We start from the raw sequence: 14185 nt of genomic DNA on the forward strand, positions 1-14185 counted from the left end.
CGCCTTCATGCTGAATGAATTCCCACCTCATTACATTATTTATAGGTGATTATACAGTAACTAGGTTCTATCTATCATGGTGTGGACACGTAAACAAAACATCATGATTAAGCTATTAAGAAAGAAAAGTTAGGATGAAACGAACCTTTAAAAGTGTTGTCTTATTTCACAGTATCTATGTTCTCCAGCTTAGTACTCTCAGTACGACACATTTCAGAGACCTGTCGCATGGTTTATGTTCTCAGCAATGTGTTTTCCCCATCGGTCAAATTTTGAAGTCAATATGTTGAAATCACCTACAGCTTGCAGCCTACACTCTCAATTTAAGGGCAGTTTTGTTGACCGTAGACATTGATATCTCCATTGTGTCTAAGTAAACGTTGACCGATCAAACTCAATTGTAACATCTCAGCCCGCTGTAATGGCTGAAACTAGCTAACTGCTAGCTAACGATATGACCTGACAGGGTTTAAAATAAGTTAATTTAGAGTTAAAGTGCTTTACAAACAAGTGGGGCTGTATGTACAGCCGGCAATAACCAACCGTTGGATTCAGACAGTGATTCACAACCAGGGTCAGGCTACTTGTACCTCAGGGGGTTCGTACTCTGCAATTAGCTACGAGTAATGGATCGTTTGAAATAGAAAGCTAACTGTAATGTATGTTAATTGATAAATGGTTGAAATGTTTAGCTAAAAGTAATGGATGAATGGTTGAAATAGTTAGCCTAAATTAAAGTAGTAGTGCTGCTGACCAAATTAAATTGACAGTTCAACAGTAATAAAGATATCCACTTTAATACGAACAGTGTGGTACATTTATTACATATTTATAACATTGATAACATATAGTTCATCCACATTACAGTTTGAGAGACTCCAGGGACCGCAGTGGTTTCCATGACACCGGCATCATTTAAACCGTTCGTCTGTAACTGTTGGCCATTTTATCTTTTTAGTGTCTGTACTTTCAGCCAGAGGAGCAACCCCTCCCCCTACACCCCTCCTTCGTTTTCCCGCTTACGCAGAGGCAGAGGCTGGCTCGTGATTGGCTGAGCTCAGCCCTCCCTCTTCGCGGGGTATAACTTATTACAGGAGTTTTTACAGGCGGAGCCGGTGTGTCTTTGAGGCATACATTTATTGAGTGCGGGTGTATTAGAAGAGTACGGTACGAAGCTGTCCTTTCGCGTTTCCTGTCGGGGACAAGTTGACAAGCTGAGCTACACCACGAACTAACCGTTTAGAACCGTTAAAACCGTTAAATCACGTTAACCCACGATGTCGGCGAACAAGGACAGCGACGGCGGCTGGAGGACATTTGTGTGGAATTCAGAGAAGAAGGAGTTTCTGGGACGAACCGGGAGCAGTTGGTGTAAGTCTTTTATTCGCCTTTTATATGTTATACCTTCATGGCGGCACAAAGTCAGAGAAACGAAGATGGAGGTTAAAGAAGAGTGTTTCCTGTGTGAACTAACAGCACCTGTTAGATATCCGACATGCTGCTGCGTCGTGACTCCGCTTTTCAATGGAGGCGACGAAGAAGAAGTTGTTCTTTGTTTAAATCTCGGTAAATAACACGACACGCACTAACGAGTTTGAGCTTCCACGCGTTACAGGTCGAATGTAGGTAAAAAATAAAGCGAATTAGAGGTTTTAAAACGCAATTAACTCGCGCTGTAAATCACAGTATTTGTTCACATTTAAGGTCGTAAAGAGTTGGGACGCTTTGCTTCAATGGTTCATAGTAAATGATTCCTGAAGGCGTAGTCCGGATCATTTGATCCATTAATCATTAATACACGTCCTTTATGAAAAGGTCACGCTGAAGGACGGGCCGCGGTGGGCCCGGGACTCTCCCGTAGACCGGGACTCTCCCGTAGACACCAATGGGAGAAAGTTGTTCCTCTGGGTGGTCTAAGTTGTTCTCTTACTGGTCTACAGGTCTGTGTGTTCTATGTCTGTGTCCTAGTCTCCCGGTGAGAGGACTAGAGGAGAACCAGAGGACGTGTTCTCCTCACAGCAATGATGTTATTGTGGCCTCTGTAATGCTCATTAATACTCGAGTTCAGTACTTTAAAGTTCATTTTGATGGGATCACTCAGCCCCCCGTTAAGCTCCCGTTAAACCGTTTATCTCATTATAAACGGTGTAAATCACGTCGGATTGCGCTCTAGACGCTGCCCGGTAACACCGTAACACGGTAACACGGAGCTGATCACGACTCACGAGTCTCCAGAGCCCCCCCACCACCACACACACACACACACACACACACACCTCCATCTCCGAGTCCAACCGAACCGAACGACGTGGTTTTCTGGTTTTCGGCGGTTTATTCTCGAGAGGACTCAACGGGTCTCTGGTAGCACGTGTGTCTCCATGGCAACACGGTTTATACTTCTAAGTTACAGGAACTGAAACATGTGATTAGTGTAGTAATACTTCTCCTCGTGTACTTATACTGCATCTACTACTACAGGCTGACTGTGGGGGGGGGGGCGATGTGTCGCACCAACTAAAAAGAGGGCGAGTTGCTCTGTGGAAAGCAACAGGTTGCTGTGTGTCCTTGAGTTGCTGAAACGGACCTTTAATAGAATAAGTGAAGGTGTTTCTATTTGAAATGAGCTTCAGAGTGAGACAGACAGACAGGTGTCTGTCCTCCACCACTTGATAAATGTGCTGCAGAGCAGCCATGCAGCAGCCGTCTGGTGGGGGAGGTGCTCCATCCTGTCTGTCTGACTGTCTGTCCTCCCACATATTTACATTGTGTTGGTCTCACATGATCCAGTGAGTCCTGTAGAGCTTTAACACTGTTAACAGACTGAAGAGATCAGTGCTGGAACACACAAGAGGAAAGCCTTCTCCAGATCATCATCATACAGAAACCTGCAGCACTAGAACACACCGCGTGTAGTTTCCCCCCCAACAGGTGCGTCACACAGGAAGCCTGCAGCAGGTGACGAGCAGCAGCCATGTTGGAATATGAAAACCAGGACGGTGTGTCTCCACACATTAAAAACTGATAGAAACAGATCAGACACGTGGAGTCCAACCGGTTCCCAACCCACCAAACTGGTTCCACACTCGCACCTTTGGACATGAGACTGGCAGTGGGAAGGCATGTTGGGACGGTTCCACAACATCATCAGTGAACACACGGGGAGGAAATCTGTCGGTTTATAGGATTCCCCCCCCCCCCCCTCAAAAAAGATTAGTAGATTGTGTCGTGTTACAGAAACACTTTATCTTTAGACAAAATGTCTCCTGTGTTTCACCCTTTAATGACCAACCTACAGCTTCATGTTCATTTATAAAGGCTCTGCTGCTTCTTCATTCACTCATTAATGAATGAATGAACGCATGTGTGAATGTTCAGCAGGTTTTCTTCATAAATGATAGAAACATGAATTATGATGATTGTAACCCCATGGTTTGCTCTGCAGTGAAGATCTTCCTGTTTTACGTGATCTTCTACGGATGCTTGGCCGGGATCTTCATCGGGACCATCCAGGCTCTGCTGCTCACGCTCAGTAACTATAAACCCACCTACCAGGACCGGGTGGCCCCGCCAGGTAAGAGACCGTCTTACTGACCTCAGATCAGCTTCAGCCATTTTGTCCTTCACTGCCCCCCCCCCCCCCCTTGTGAGCTGTGGTGGTGTTAGTCAGTAGAACCACTCTGTCTCAGCTCAGACCTCTAAGCTTGTTTTTCTGCAGGAAAAAATCCTAATCTGTGAATAATCAAATGGTCTCATTCTGAGCGCCTGAAATGGGCCAGAAGTGCTCGGCCCATGTTGAACGTTCAGCAGAACGTCTGTGTTCATGGACCCGGTTCTGTTAGTCTCAGACAGTAGAACGTCTGTGTTCATAGACGTGGTTCTGTTAGTCTCAGACCGTAGACAACAGAACGTCTGTGTTCATAGACCTGGTTCTGTTAGTCTCAGACCGTAGACAACAGAACGTCTGTGTTCATGGACCTGGTTCTGTTAGCTCTAGATAAAGGAAGCAGCAGCAGTAGTAGTTAGCTCTAGATAAAGGAAGCAGAAGCAGCAGTAGTTAGCTCTACATAAAGGAAGCAGCAGCAGCAGTAGTTGGCTCTAGATAAAGGAAGCAGCAGCAGTTGTTAGCTCTAGATAAAGGAAGCAGCAGCAGTTGTTAGCTCTAGATAAAGGAAGCAGCAGCAGTAGTTAGCTCTGGATAAAGGAAGCAGCAGCAGCAGTAGTTAGCTCTAGATAAAGGAAGCAGCAGTAGTAGTAGTTAGCTCTAGATAAAGGAAGCAGCAGTAGTAGTTAGCTCCAGATAAAGGAAGCAGCAGCAGCAGTAGTTAGCTCTAGATAAAGGAAGCAGTAGTAGTAGTTAGCTCTAGATAAAGGAAGCAGCAGCAGTAGTTAGCTCTAGATAAAGGAAGCAGCAGCAGTAGTTAGCTTAGCCCTCCTCTCACTCTAAAAGTTTCCATTGTGAGAGAGTGGGGGAGGGGTGCTGCTCACACAACACGCTCACAACTATAGCAACAAACAACGATCGAACAGAGAGGCTGCTGGGAGAAAAAAGAGAAAGGTTTCCTCTCAGCTCTGTTCATGCCACGCCTCAACGAGGCCTCGAGCTCTACGTCTGTGGAAAAGTACAGAGACATAAATCCATAAAGACTCATACAGACCTCAGAGTGTTTAGAGTCTGATGTGATGCACCTCAATGCAGAGACACTTTAACTTTACTTTATCTTTATTATTAATATTAATATTATTAAAAACTCTGAACTCTATGAGAGTCGATAGTTTACTTTATTTAATTAATACAACACTTTCATTTTGAATATTTGAACTTTTAAGAATCCATATTTTCCTTTTTATTAAACCCGTGTTATGTTTTATTAAACCTGAGTTTATGTCTTCAGGTCTGTCTCACACGCCACGTTCAGAGAAGTCTGAGATCGCGTACAAAGTGTCTGATCCTGCTTCTTACAAGAAGTACGTGGACGCTGTGGAGGAGTTCCTCACCAAGTACGATGACGCCCGGCAGACCGACCAGATCAATTTCGAGGACTGTGGAGGTTAGTATGAGCCAATCACAGAGTGGCTGCTGTATTGATCCCTGATTATTATCTTATTGTTAATAATATCTTATTATTATTCCTTCTTCTCAGAGTCTCCTCTGAGCTACAAGGACCGAGGCACCATTGAGAAAGACCTGGGTCAGAGGAAGGCGTGTCGCTTCAAACGGACTTGGCTCAGCAGGTGCTCCGGAGAGAGCGACCCGAACTACGGCTTCAAGGACGCGATGCCGTGCATCATCGTCAAGCTCAACAGGATCGTCAACTTCATGCCAAAGGTCGGTCTAACAAACACAAATCATCTGGAGATCTTGAGTCACGTGATGTAGATGTTAGAACATGAAGACTGTTGTGTTCACGTGTACATGAAGTTAAACATGTGAAGCGTCAGCTGATGTTAGTCCTCGTCTCATGAAGAATCAGATTAAAGGAGATTCTTCTTGGTTCTATGTGTCACATTATAAAAGTAGCCTCATTTACATGCATTCACTTGGTCCCTTGAAGCTAATACTAGCATAACACTGGCGGCGGTTACAGCTGCATTGTGGGTAATGTAGGCAGCAGATAGTGTAATAAAAGAGGATATCTCTGGTTCTGCTGCATTGATTTTGATCCTTTTAGTTTTTATTTGAACCTTAAACCGGTAGAGTTGTTTACTCCTGATATAGTTATTAATATCACAGATTGTTACTGAATTACTACTCAGAACTGTGCTGGTTTATGCGCTATGATGTTTGCTGCTGTTGTGAATGAACACGTTGCATCATGGGAAACCACGTGACCTCACACTCGGGATGTTCTCTCTCTGGTTTCAGGCTCCGACCGACAACCAGTCTCTCCCAGGGCCTCTTCAGACCAGCACTCAGCCCAACCTGATCCCCATCTTCTGCAAGAACAAGGTAGGTCTCGTCCTCTCTGTTGTTAACACAGTGAGGAGACGTTGAGTTGAAACCCTCCGTTGGTGTTCCTCAGAGAGACGAGGACGAGAGCAAGATCGGACCGATCAAGTACTTTGGTCTGGGCGAAGGCTTCCCTCTGCAGTACTACCCGTACTACGGAAAGCTGCTGCACCCCCAGTACCTGCAGCCGCTGGTGGCCATCCAGTTCACCAACCTGACCCTGGATACGGAGCTCCGCATCGAGTGCAAAGTGTTCGGAGGCAACATCGGCTACAGCGAGAAGGACCGCTACCAGGGACGCTTCGACGTCAAGTTCACCATCGCCTCGTGACCGTCTCTCACTTTGACACCGACACATTGTAGAGAGAATAAAAGAGTTGAGATAAACACCACTAGTCTTTGAACATTCATCATATACAGGACCTACACTTAATCTGTGTGCTTTACACTAGCTTCTCCATGTGTGTGTGTGTGTGTGTGTGTGTCCAGGGTTAGAATGTAAAATACAAGAGTAGCAATAGCAAATATTTATTCTATTGTACATGAGAATATTCCTCGAGCCATGTGTTCATCTATTACTGTAACTCCACTACTGACGTGTAGCTCTTTGTGTCCTCAGTGTTTCATCCTGAAGGTGTTCTCAGAGTCCTGTTGTGCTCCGTCTTATGTCCGCTTCAGTGGTCCAAGGTGTGTGTGTGTGTGGGTGGGTGGGGGGGTGTGTGTGTGTGTGTGTGTGTGTGTTAATGTGCTCTAACTGAATACTGGCATGGTACTCTGACCCTCTGACTGACTCCATGGAAGCATTCTTCTTCTGTTCCTTCTTAACTGGTAGTGTAGAGCTTTGTGGGTCATCTCCAACTCTGATCCGTTTCTGCTGGAGACATCACACGACGTGATGCAACTTACTATTGAATGTTTTAACCATTTTCATGGTGGAAGAATTTTATATTTATGCAGTTGTACATTTTTTTCAAAGTGTAATGTATGAATCAAAAAAAAAACAAAGTCGCTGGTCTAAAAAAAAAAAAAAGTTGAGAGGACATCGGAGGCGTTTACCGTGTAATGACATGTTTAGTCGGTGTGTTCAATGTTGAAGATCAAACACTTTATTTAATCTGCATAAGGCTGAAACAATAAACAGAAACATGAGTCAACTGTCACGTCTTCTTCTGCAGCTTCCTGTGTGTTTGTCATCCATCCAGAATCTTGAAGAAATACTGAACCTGAGAACAGAAACGAGTTAAAGTTAAGTCACGTGTGGAACAAAAGGTTGTTCTGTCCGACTCGGCTCACGCTGGTTCTCACAGCGACGTCGTTGTTTCGTGGGGTCAGAGGTTAGGGGGCGTGTCCTTCTGAGGATCGGGCGATGCCCGCTCACCTCCAGCACGCCGTCCTCGGGGAGGTCTGTGACGTGGACGGCGTTCTTCACTTTGTCTCTGCCGTACAGCGCTCGCAGAGACGAGGGGCGGAGGTGTCTGGAGACTTCCTGTTGAAACATGATTCCTCCACTTAGTGGGAAGTAACTAAGTACTTTTACTCAAATACATTCATCTGACCGCTTTAATTCATTTTACACACAAAACATATAAAGAGTTTATCAAATGTAATGCTTCATTATAAAGCAGTACAATTAATCAATTATAAACTATTTTGATGAAAGTTATATTCTAATTTATTTTGAATCATTTGAGTTTTTTTTTTTTTTTTATTTTTTAAACATTTTTCTGCATTGAATACTTTTACTTTAAATACTTTACCTCTACTTTAACTGAAGGACTTTTACTTGCAGTATTTCCACAGTGGGGTACTAGTACTTTTACTTGTAGTATTTCCACAGTGTGGTACTAGTATTTGTACTGCAGTAGAGGCTCAGAGTACTTCCTTCTTATCAGGGTGATAAACATGGAAGTAAATGTGATGACACGTTCAGATGAACATCCTGTTCTGTGATGACTCAGCAGCTGTGTGACCTGCAGACAGGAAATGAGACGGACCACCAGCAGGTTCTGTTCTTATAAATACTACTCTGTAGTTTTATCTGAAGTATTTTGACCCCTCTCAAGGCCAAACTGGGCTCTTTGACCCCCCCATGTGAATAATTAATTCACTCTGAATATAGAACATGTAGAGCTCGTACTGAATATAGAACGGGACCTTCATGTGATACTTTAGTTAAAACTGATCAGAGACCAGCTGAACCTCAACGGGGTCCACGGTCATCAGAGACTCCTGGTTCTATTGATCGGTGGTGCTGATAGGTTCAGGAACCCTGGGGACTTTGGGTCATCTGAGACGACGACTTTCTTATTTCAGCTCTCAGAACCTGGAGCTCACTGATCATCGACATGAACATCAGACACAGCGGCTACGATGCTACGAGGCTAACAGCGGCTACAATGCTATCAGCTGCTACGATGCTATCAGCAGCTACGATGCTACGACGCTATCAGCAGCTACAAGGCTATCAACGGCTACGAGGCTATCAGCGGCTACGATGCTATGATGCTGTCAGCGGCTACAATGCTACCAGCGGTAGTGTTCTGGGAGAACACTACCGCTTGTTGTCCACTGGGGGCGCCGACTTCACCGCAGCATGAAAGTTCCTGGTAGCTGCTTTAAGTGTAGACAGCAGAAACCCGACCGGAGGCTTCATTACTTTGGCATCAATGAGCTGCTGTTGCTTTACGGTCATGTGACCTGGAAATCATTAGCTAATTAACTGGCTTCCTGTTGTGTGGGAGTAACCTCGGTGACTTTGTGATTAAGGACTGAAGGAAATCTGTCCTTCAGTCCTTCAGTCCTTCGACTGTATATATATATATATATATATATATATATATATATATATCCGACATGTCTTCAATTCAATACTTATTGTGTCATTTGACAGAGGTATAGTTTTCAGATTATCCTCTGCTGATATTAGCATTTGGCATTAACGCCAAATATTGTTAAGGAGTGTGAATGGATGCCACTCTGCTGCATAAAAACTCACCTTCAAAATAAAAGCACAAGATTTTTTATTTGTTTTTCAGGCAAAGGTCCGCGACCCACTGAGAATAGGTCCGCGACCCACCAGTCGAGAATCGGTGTTCTAAAGGACCTAAAGAGGACTCACCGGGTCGGCAGGTCCACAGAACCTCCTGAAGGCCTGAGGGGCGTCGGTGCTGTGGATCTCCAGAACCATGCAGGGTCCAGAGCACAGCTCGGTCACCATGTTCTGCAGGGAGAGGACCCACACGTCTGTTACAGGAGAACCTTCACAGAGCAACAAACACAGAACCACAGGTTCTCTTCTCACAGAACCAGGCGTTCTCTACTCACAGAACCACGGGTTCTCTTCTCACAGAACCAGGGGTTCTCTACTCACAGATCCAGGGGTTCTCTTCTCACAGAACCAGCGGTTCTCTACTCGCAGATCCAGGGGTTCTCTTCTCACAGAACCAGGGGTTCTCTACTCACAGAACCACGGGCTCTCTTCTCACAGAACCAGGGGTTCTCTACTCACAGATCCAGGGGTTCTCTTCTCACAGAACCAGGGGTTCTCTACTCACAGAACCAGGGGTTCTCTACTCATAGAACCACAGGCTCTCTTCTCACAGAACCAGGGGTTCTCTACTCACAGATCCAGGGGTTCTCTTCTCACAGAACCACGGGTTCTCTACTCACAGAACCACGGGTTCTCTACTCACAGGGTACTCGCTGACCACGCCTCGGTACACCTCGTAGAACTCTTCTGCGTTGGCCCGGTCCACATTGAACTGAGAGGAGGAAAGATGATGAAATATGGAGAAAGCAGAACATGAAGGAATGTTGATGAATGAAATGTAAATAGTGTGTTAGTGTTTACGCCGCCATCATCACACAAACACCAGCGTATCTACAGCTTCAAGGCTGTGACTCTTTATTCCATCCCATAAATAACATCAGAGCTCTGTGTGAGGCGACACGGAAGAAACCTGATCGATCGATCGGTGTCCTGAGGACAGAGACACGAGGTCACCGTCAGCTCTGGTAATGAGGTCAACCGGTCAATACGGACACATAGTGGTGACACGAGGACAGAGACACGAGGACGGAGACACGAGGACGGAGACACGAGGACGGAGACACGAGGACGGAGACACGAGGACGGAGACACGAGGACGGATACACGAGGACGGATACACGAAGACGGAGACACGAGGACGGATACACGAGGACGGAGACACGAGGACGGAGACACGAGAACGGATACACGAGGACGGAGACACGAGGACGGAGACACGAGGACGGAGACACGAGGACGTGTTGTTCTTTTTGTGTTTTTTACCATCTGAAGTGCTGAGATGTTAAATCCAGACTCTGAGATGGAGTTCAGGATCTTCCCCGTCAGACCTGTGAAACACATCAACTCTTCATCACTATTTATTATCTGTATTCAATATCATTATTCCTGAAGGAGGCGTCATGCTGATATGTCATACATATATATGACTCTCTTATTGACCCTCAGGTCGTCTCCTTTGGACAGACAGACAGAGAGAGACAGACAGAGAGAGAGAGACAGACAGAGAGAGACAGACAGACAGAGAGAGAGAGACAGACAGACAGAGAGACAGACAGACAGAGAGAGAGAGACAGACAGACAGAGAGACAGACAGACAGAGAGAGAGACAGACAGAGAGAGACAGACAGACAGAGAGAGACAGACAGAGAGAGACAGACAGACAGAGAGAGACACTGAGACAGTGAAGGACAGTCAGACAGACGAAGAAGATGATGAAGGTTATTCTCATCGGTGTGTTGCTGTGATGAATTTCTCTCTTACTGTGTGTGTGTGTGTGTTAGGTAAGTAACCACCTCTGTGCCCCCCCCCCACCAGCTGGTGCTGTTGCTAGGAGACCCAGTTCTGGGTGCCTGGCAACAGAAGCTGCTCGACTCTGAGTGATTATCAGACACGACTCTATCAGCGCTGTGATTGGCTGGAGAGCTGGAGTGTAATTCGGCCTCCAAAATGATCTTCAACACACACACACACACACAAACAAGCACACACACACACACACTCTCAAACACACACGCACACACACACACACTCTCACACACACACACAAACAAGCACACACACGCACACACACACACACTCTCACACACACACACAAACAAGCACGCACACACCCACACACTCTCACACACACACACGCACACACACACGCACACACACACACACAAACAAGCACACACACACACACACTCTCAAACACACACACACAAACAAGCACACACACACATACACTCACACACACACACGCACACACACACACACAAACAAGCACACACACACACACACACACACACACGCACACACACACAGGTGTGTGTGTGTGCAGGTTTCAACAGGTGACATTTAAGACTTTTGTCGACCTCGTGGAATGAAATGTTTAACACCCGTTTTGTTTTTGTATGAAGCAACGTTAGCATGAATGAAAGACTCGAGGCCGTCTTGTGATTGGCTCACAGGCCGGAGGAGCTTCACTACTTCCTTGTGCCCTCGCTGTGACCTCATCTATCTTCATTGTGATCTCAGCTCCTCAGGTAAACTCTGGGATGCTTTGTTTAAACTGGCCTGTGGATCGTAGCCTGAGTCTCTGCAGACGGTCCTGATAGCACCATTAGCACCGTTAGTTGTGATCCACCGGCTCAGGCGTCGCCATGTTGAGAGCCATTGAGAGGCAATCGAAAATGCTCCCAATCTGGTATGTTGCTCCTTTAAGGCGACAGCAGCTGTTAAAATGATGTCAGTTCAACCAAAGACCATCAGACCACGACGGGCTCAGACTAACTGCTGGATTCATAAAGTTACAGACCTAGAAATGTTTAAATGAAATGTACTTCACCATCGAGGAGAGAGCTGGAATTAAAAATGTCTCGTGGCAGTTTGTTTTTAATAGACTAAGAGAGATTTCATCATTCATGTGGTGTAACAGTAACAACTCATTCCGCCCTGCAGCCAAACAAAGAAGCTTTCACTGGGTCACCCTCTCATAGAACTTTCTCACGGCACAGATTTAGACTTGTCCCAGCAGGAAAAGCAGCAGCAACAACATCAACGATGGCTTCGTTCCATGTAGGTGTGGCTCGATCACCGGCACACCTACAGCACAACATAAAGGGCTTTTATTTTGACGGGGTCAAAAACGGGGTCCTGCTGGGAGAAAGGTCTTTACACATAAGAAGGAGACTACAGCAATGCTGGCTCTGCTTTGAGCTAAATGCTAACACGCTGATGCTAACCACCATCTCAGGTGTTCCAGTCATGAAGATAAAGTAACAGGTCACTTGACCAGGTGGTGGCGCTGTAGAAAAAGAGTCCTTACACCCACAGTGAGCGACTCGTGAGGCTAAAAATAGAGAAAAGAACACCGAGAGCTCAGATACTTGATGGAAAGTGAGCTGGTTCCAGATCAGATAGCAGACTGAGGAGAAGCTCTCCAGATCAAACGAGTCCTTCAGCTCTCTGTGAGCACATTTCACAGGTCACAGCTCCAGAGGCATGCCCCCCCCCCCGGGATGAGATTTAGGGATTTGGAAAAACCCAGCGGCCCGATGTGGTCGGCCTCACTCAGGAATGTTTCACCGCGGTGATAATAACCTCCACAAATAGAGAGCGGTCCGTACCTTCTGATACGGCATGAGGTTTGATGATGCAACACGTGCAGTCTGAGTACGTGGCCGTGTTGGAGGGACCACGGCCGACGGTGGACGGGAAGAAGAACTCCAGCTCCTGATGCAAGAGACAGAATGAAAAACGTTAAGGTGCATAAATCAGAACACCAATAAAGCTCTGATTTCACGTTCTTACTCTCGCGGCTGCAGCCAGCGAGTCGGAGCCGTGGCCGACGTTCTTGAGGCCGTCGGTTCCGAACCGAGCTCGGACGCTCTGTGGCGCCTCCTTCCTCGCCGCCGAGGAGTCGGCGGGCCCCAGGAGCCTCCTCCAGATGGCCACGGCCCCGTCCCCCATCAGCTCCAGGGCCACCACGGGGCCCGAGGACGCAAACTGGACCAGGTTACTGGAACGAGAAGCATGTTAGTGGAGCTAGTTTACTTTAGTTTAGTTTAGTTGCACAATTTAAACAATACAATAAAAATAAACAAACATAACAGATAAATAATATCACAGTGCAGGAAGAGGCAAAAAGCCAACTGGGCTTATTTGAAGTCTCCATATAATATTAACATTTTATAATATTATAATATTACAGATTATTCCAACACTTCTATTTATTTATGTGTGATTTGTACATAATTTGCACTGAAAGTCTTCTGAGTCTTCTGTTGCTTCACATAATAAACTGAACTCATAGTCAGAGAACGTCCAGTATAATGTGTCTGAATGTGACTCCGGTTCTGTTAAATGTGTCTGAATGTGACTCTGTGGTTCTGTTAAATGTGTCTGAATGTGACTGAATGTGACTCCGGTTCTGTCAAATGTGTCTGAATGTGACTCCGGTTCTGTTAAATGTGTCTGAATGTGACTCCGGTTCTGTTAATGATCCATCGGCTCTCAGCCGGCTAATCATTGACCGGCACTCACTTGAAGAAAGGCTTCGACTGATGTTCCACATAAAAGTCTGCCGCCTGCCTCCTGTAAGGAGAGAGGAACCGTAAAGAGTGGAGTTAATGAGTGGCCACCTTATCTCACCAGTTTCTCTGTGAAGCTCCAACTAAACCGACCACAGAGACGTTATTTCACTTCTTCAGGGTTAATGGTGGACTTGGTGTCAAAGGTTCTGATTATTAAAAATAAAACAATGTTTTACCACAAACACCAAAACACACTGATTCCAGAGGGAAGTATTAGAACCTCAGGAGGGATTTTATTCATCAGATAAGAATGAGAAAGTGTTTTCAATCAGGGTTTTATAACAGAAACAGCAGCACTACTTTACTAGTTTAACTACTTTACTACTTTACTAGTTTAGTAATTTACTAGTTTAGTAGGTTACTAGTTTACTGCTTTATTAGTTTACTACTTTACTGGTGTACTAGTTTACTACTTTACTAGTTTACTAATTTACTACTTTACTGGTGTACTAGTTTACTAGTTTACAAATTTACTACTAAACTGCTTTACTAGTTTAGTAGTTTACTACTTTACTAGTTTACTAATTTAGTAGGTTACTACTTTACTAGTTTAGTAGTTTACTAATTTACTACTTTCCTAGTTTACTACTTTAGTAGTTTAGTACTTTACTA

The 14185-nt window shown here is 45.4% G+C and overlaps 2 protein-coding genes across 3 annotated transcripts; one reads left to right on the plus strand and one right to left on the minus strand.

Annotated features, from left to right (window-relative positions):
- The first annotated feature begins 1092 nt into the window (after nucleotides 1-1092).
- LOC116376751 (sodium/potassium-transporting ATPase subunit beta-233-like) lies at nucleotides 1093-7107 on the plus strand. The gene is made up of 6 exons (XM_031838221.1): nucleotides 1093-1371; nucleotides 3443-3571; nucleotides 4893-5048; nucleotides 5142-5326; nucleotides 5864-5947; nucleotides 6021-7107. The coding sequence occupies exons 1-6, from the start codon at nucleotides 1278-1280 to the stop codon at nucleotides 6276-6278; spliced, it is 906 nt and encodes a 301-aa protein (XP_031694081.1). The 5' UTR covers nucleotides 1093-1277; the 3' UTR covers nucleotides 6279-7107.
- Nucleotides 4849-13927, minus strand: nme7 (NME/NM23 family member 7). Of its 2 annotated transcripts, XM_031838223.1 has the most exons (8): nucleotides 13524-13927; nucleotides 12792-12999; nucleotides 12608-12713; nucleotides 10260-10324; nucleotides 9640-9708; nucleotides 9066-9167; nucleotides 7326-7433; nucleotides 4849-7170 (listed from the first exon to the last, which is right to left on the minus strand). In XM_031838223.1, exons 2-8 carry the CDS (start codon nucleotides 12948-12950, stop codon nucleotides 7138-7140), a joined length of 642 nt encoding a protein of 213 aa, XP_031694083.1. In that variant the 5' UTR covers nucleotides 12951-12999; nucleotides 13524-13927; the 3' UTR covers nucleotides 4849-7137. The 2 variants fall into 2 exon arrangements, with proteins under 2 accessions (XP_031694083.1, XP_031694082.1); XM_031838222.1 differs by having other exon boundaries at nucleotides 4849-7433.
- Nucleotides 13928-14185: the final 258 nt, after the last annotated feature.

This window comes from Anarrhichthys ocellatus, unplaced genomic scaffold (assembly GCF_004355925.1).
Source record: "Anarrhichthys ocellatus isolate YVR2014 unplaced genomic scaffold, GSC_Weel_1.0 scaffold571, whole genome shotgun sequence".
Lineage (NCBI taxonomy): Eukaryota > Metazoa > Chordata > Actinopteri > Perciformes > Anarhichadidae > Anarrhichthys > Anarrhichthys ocellatus.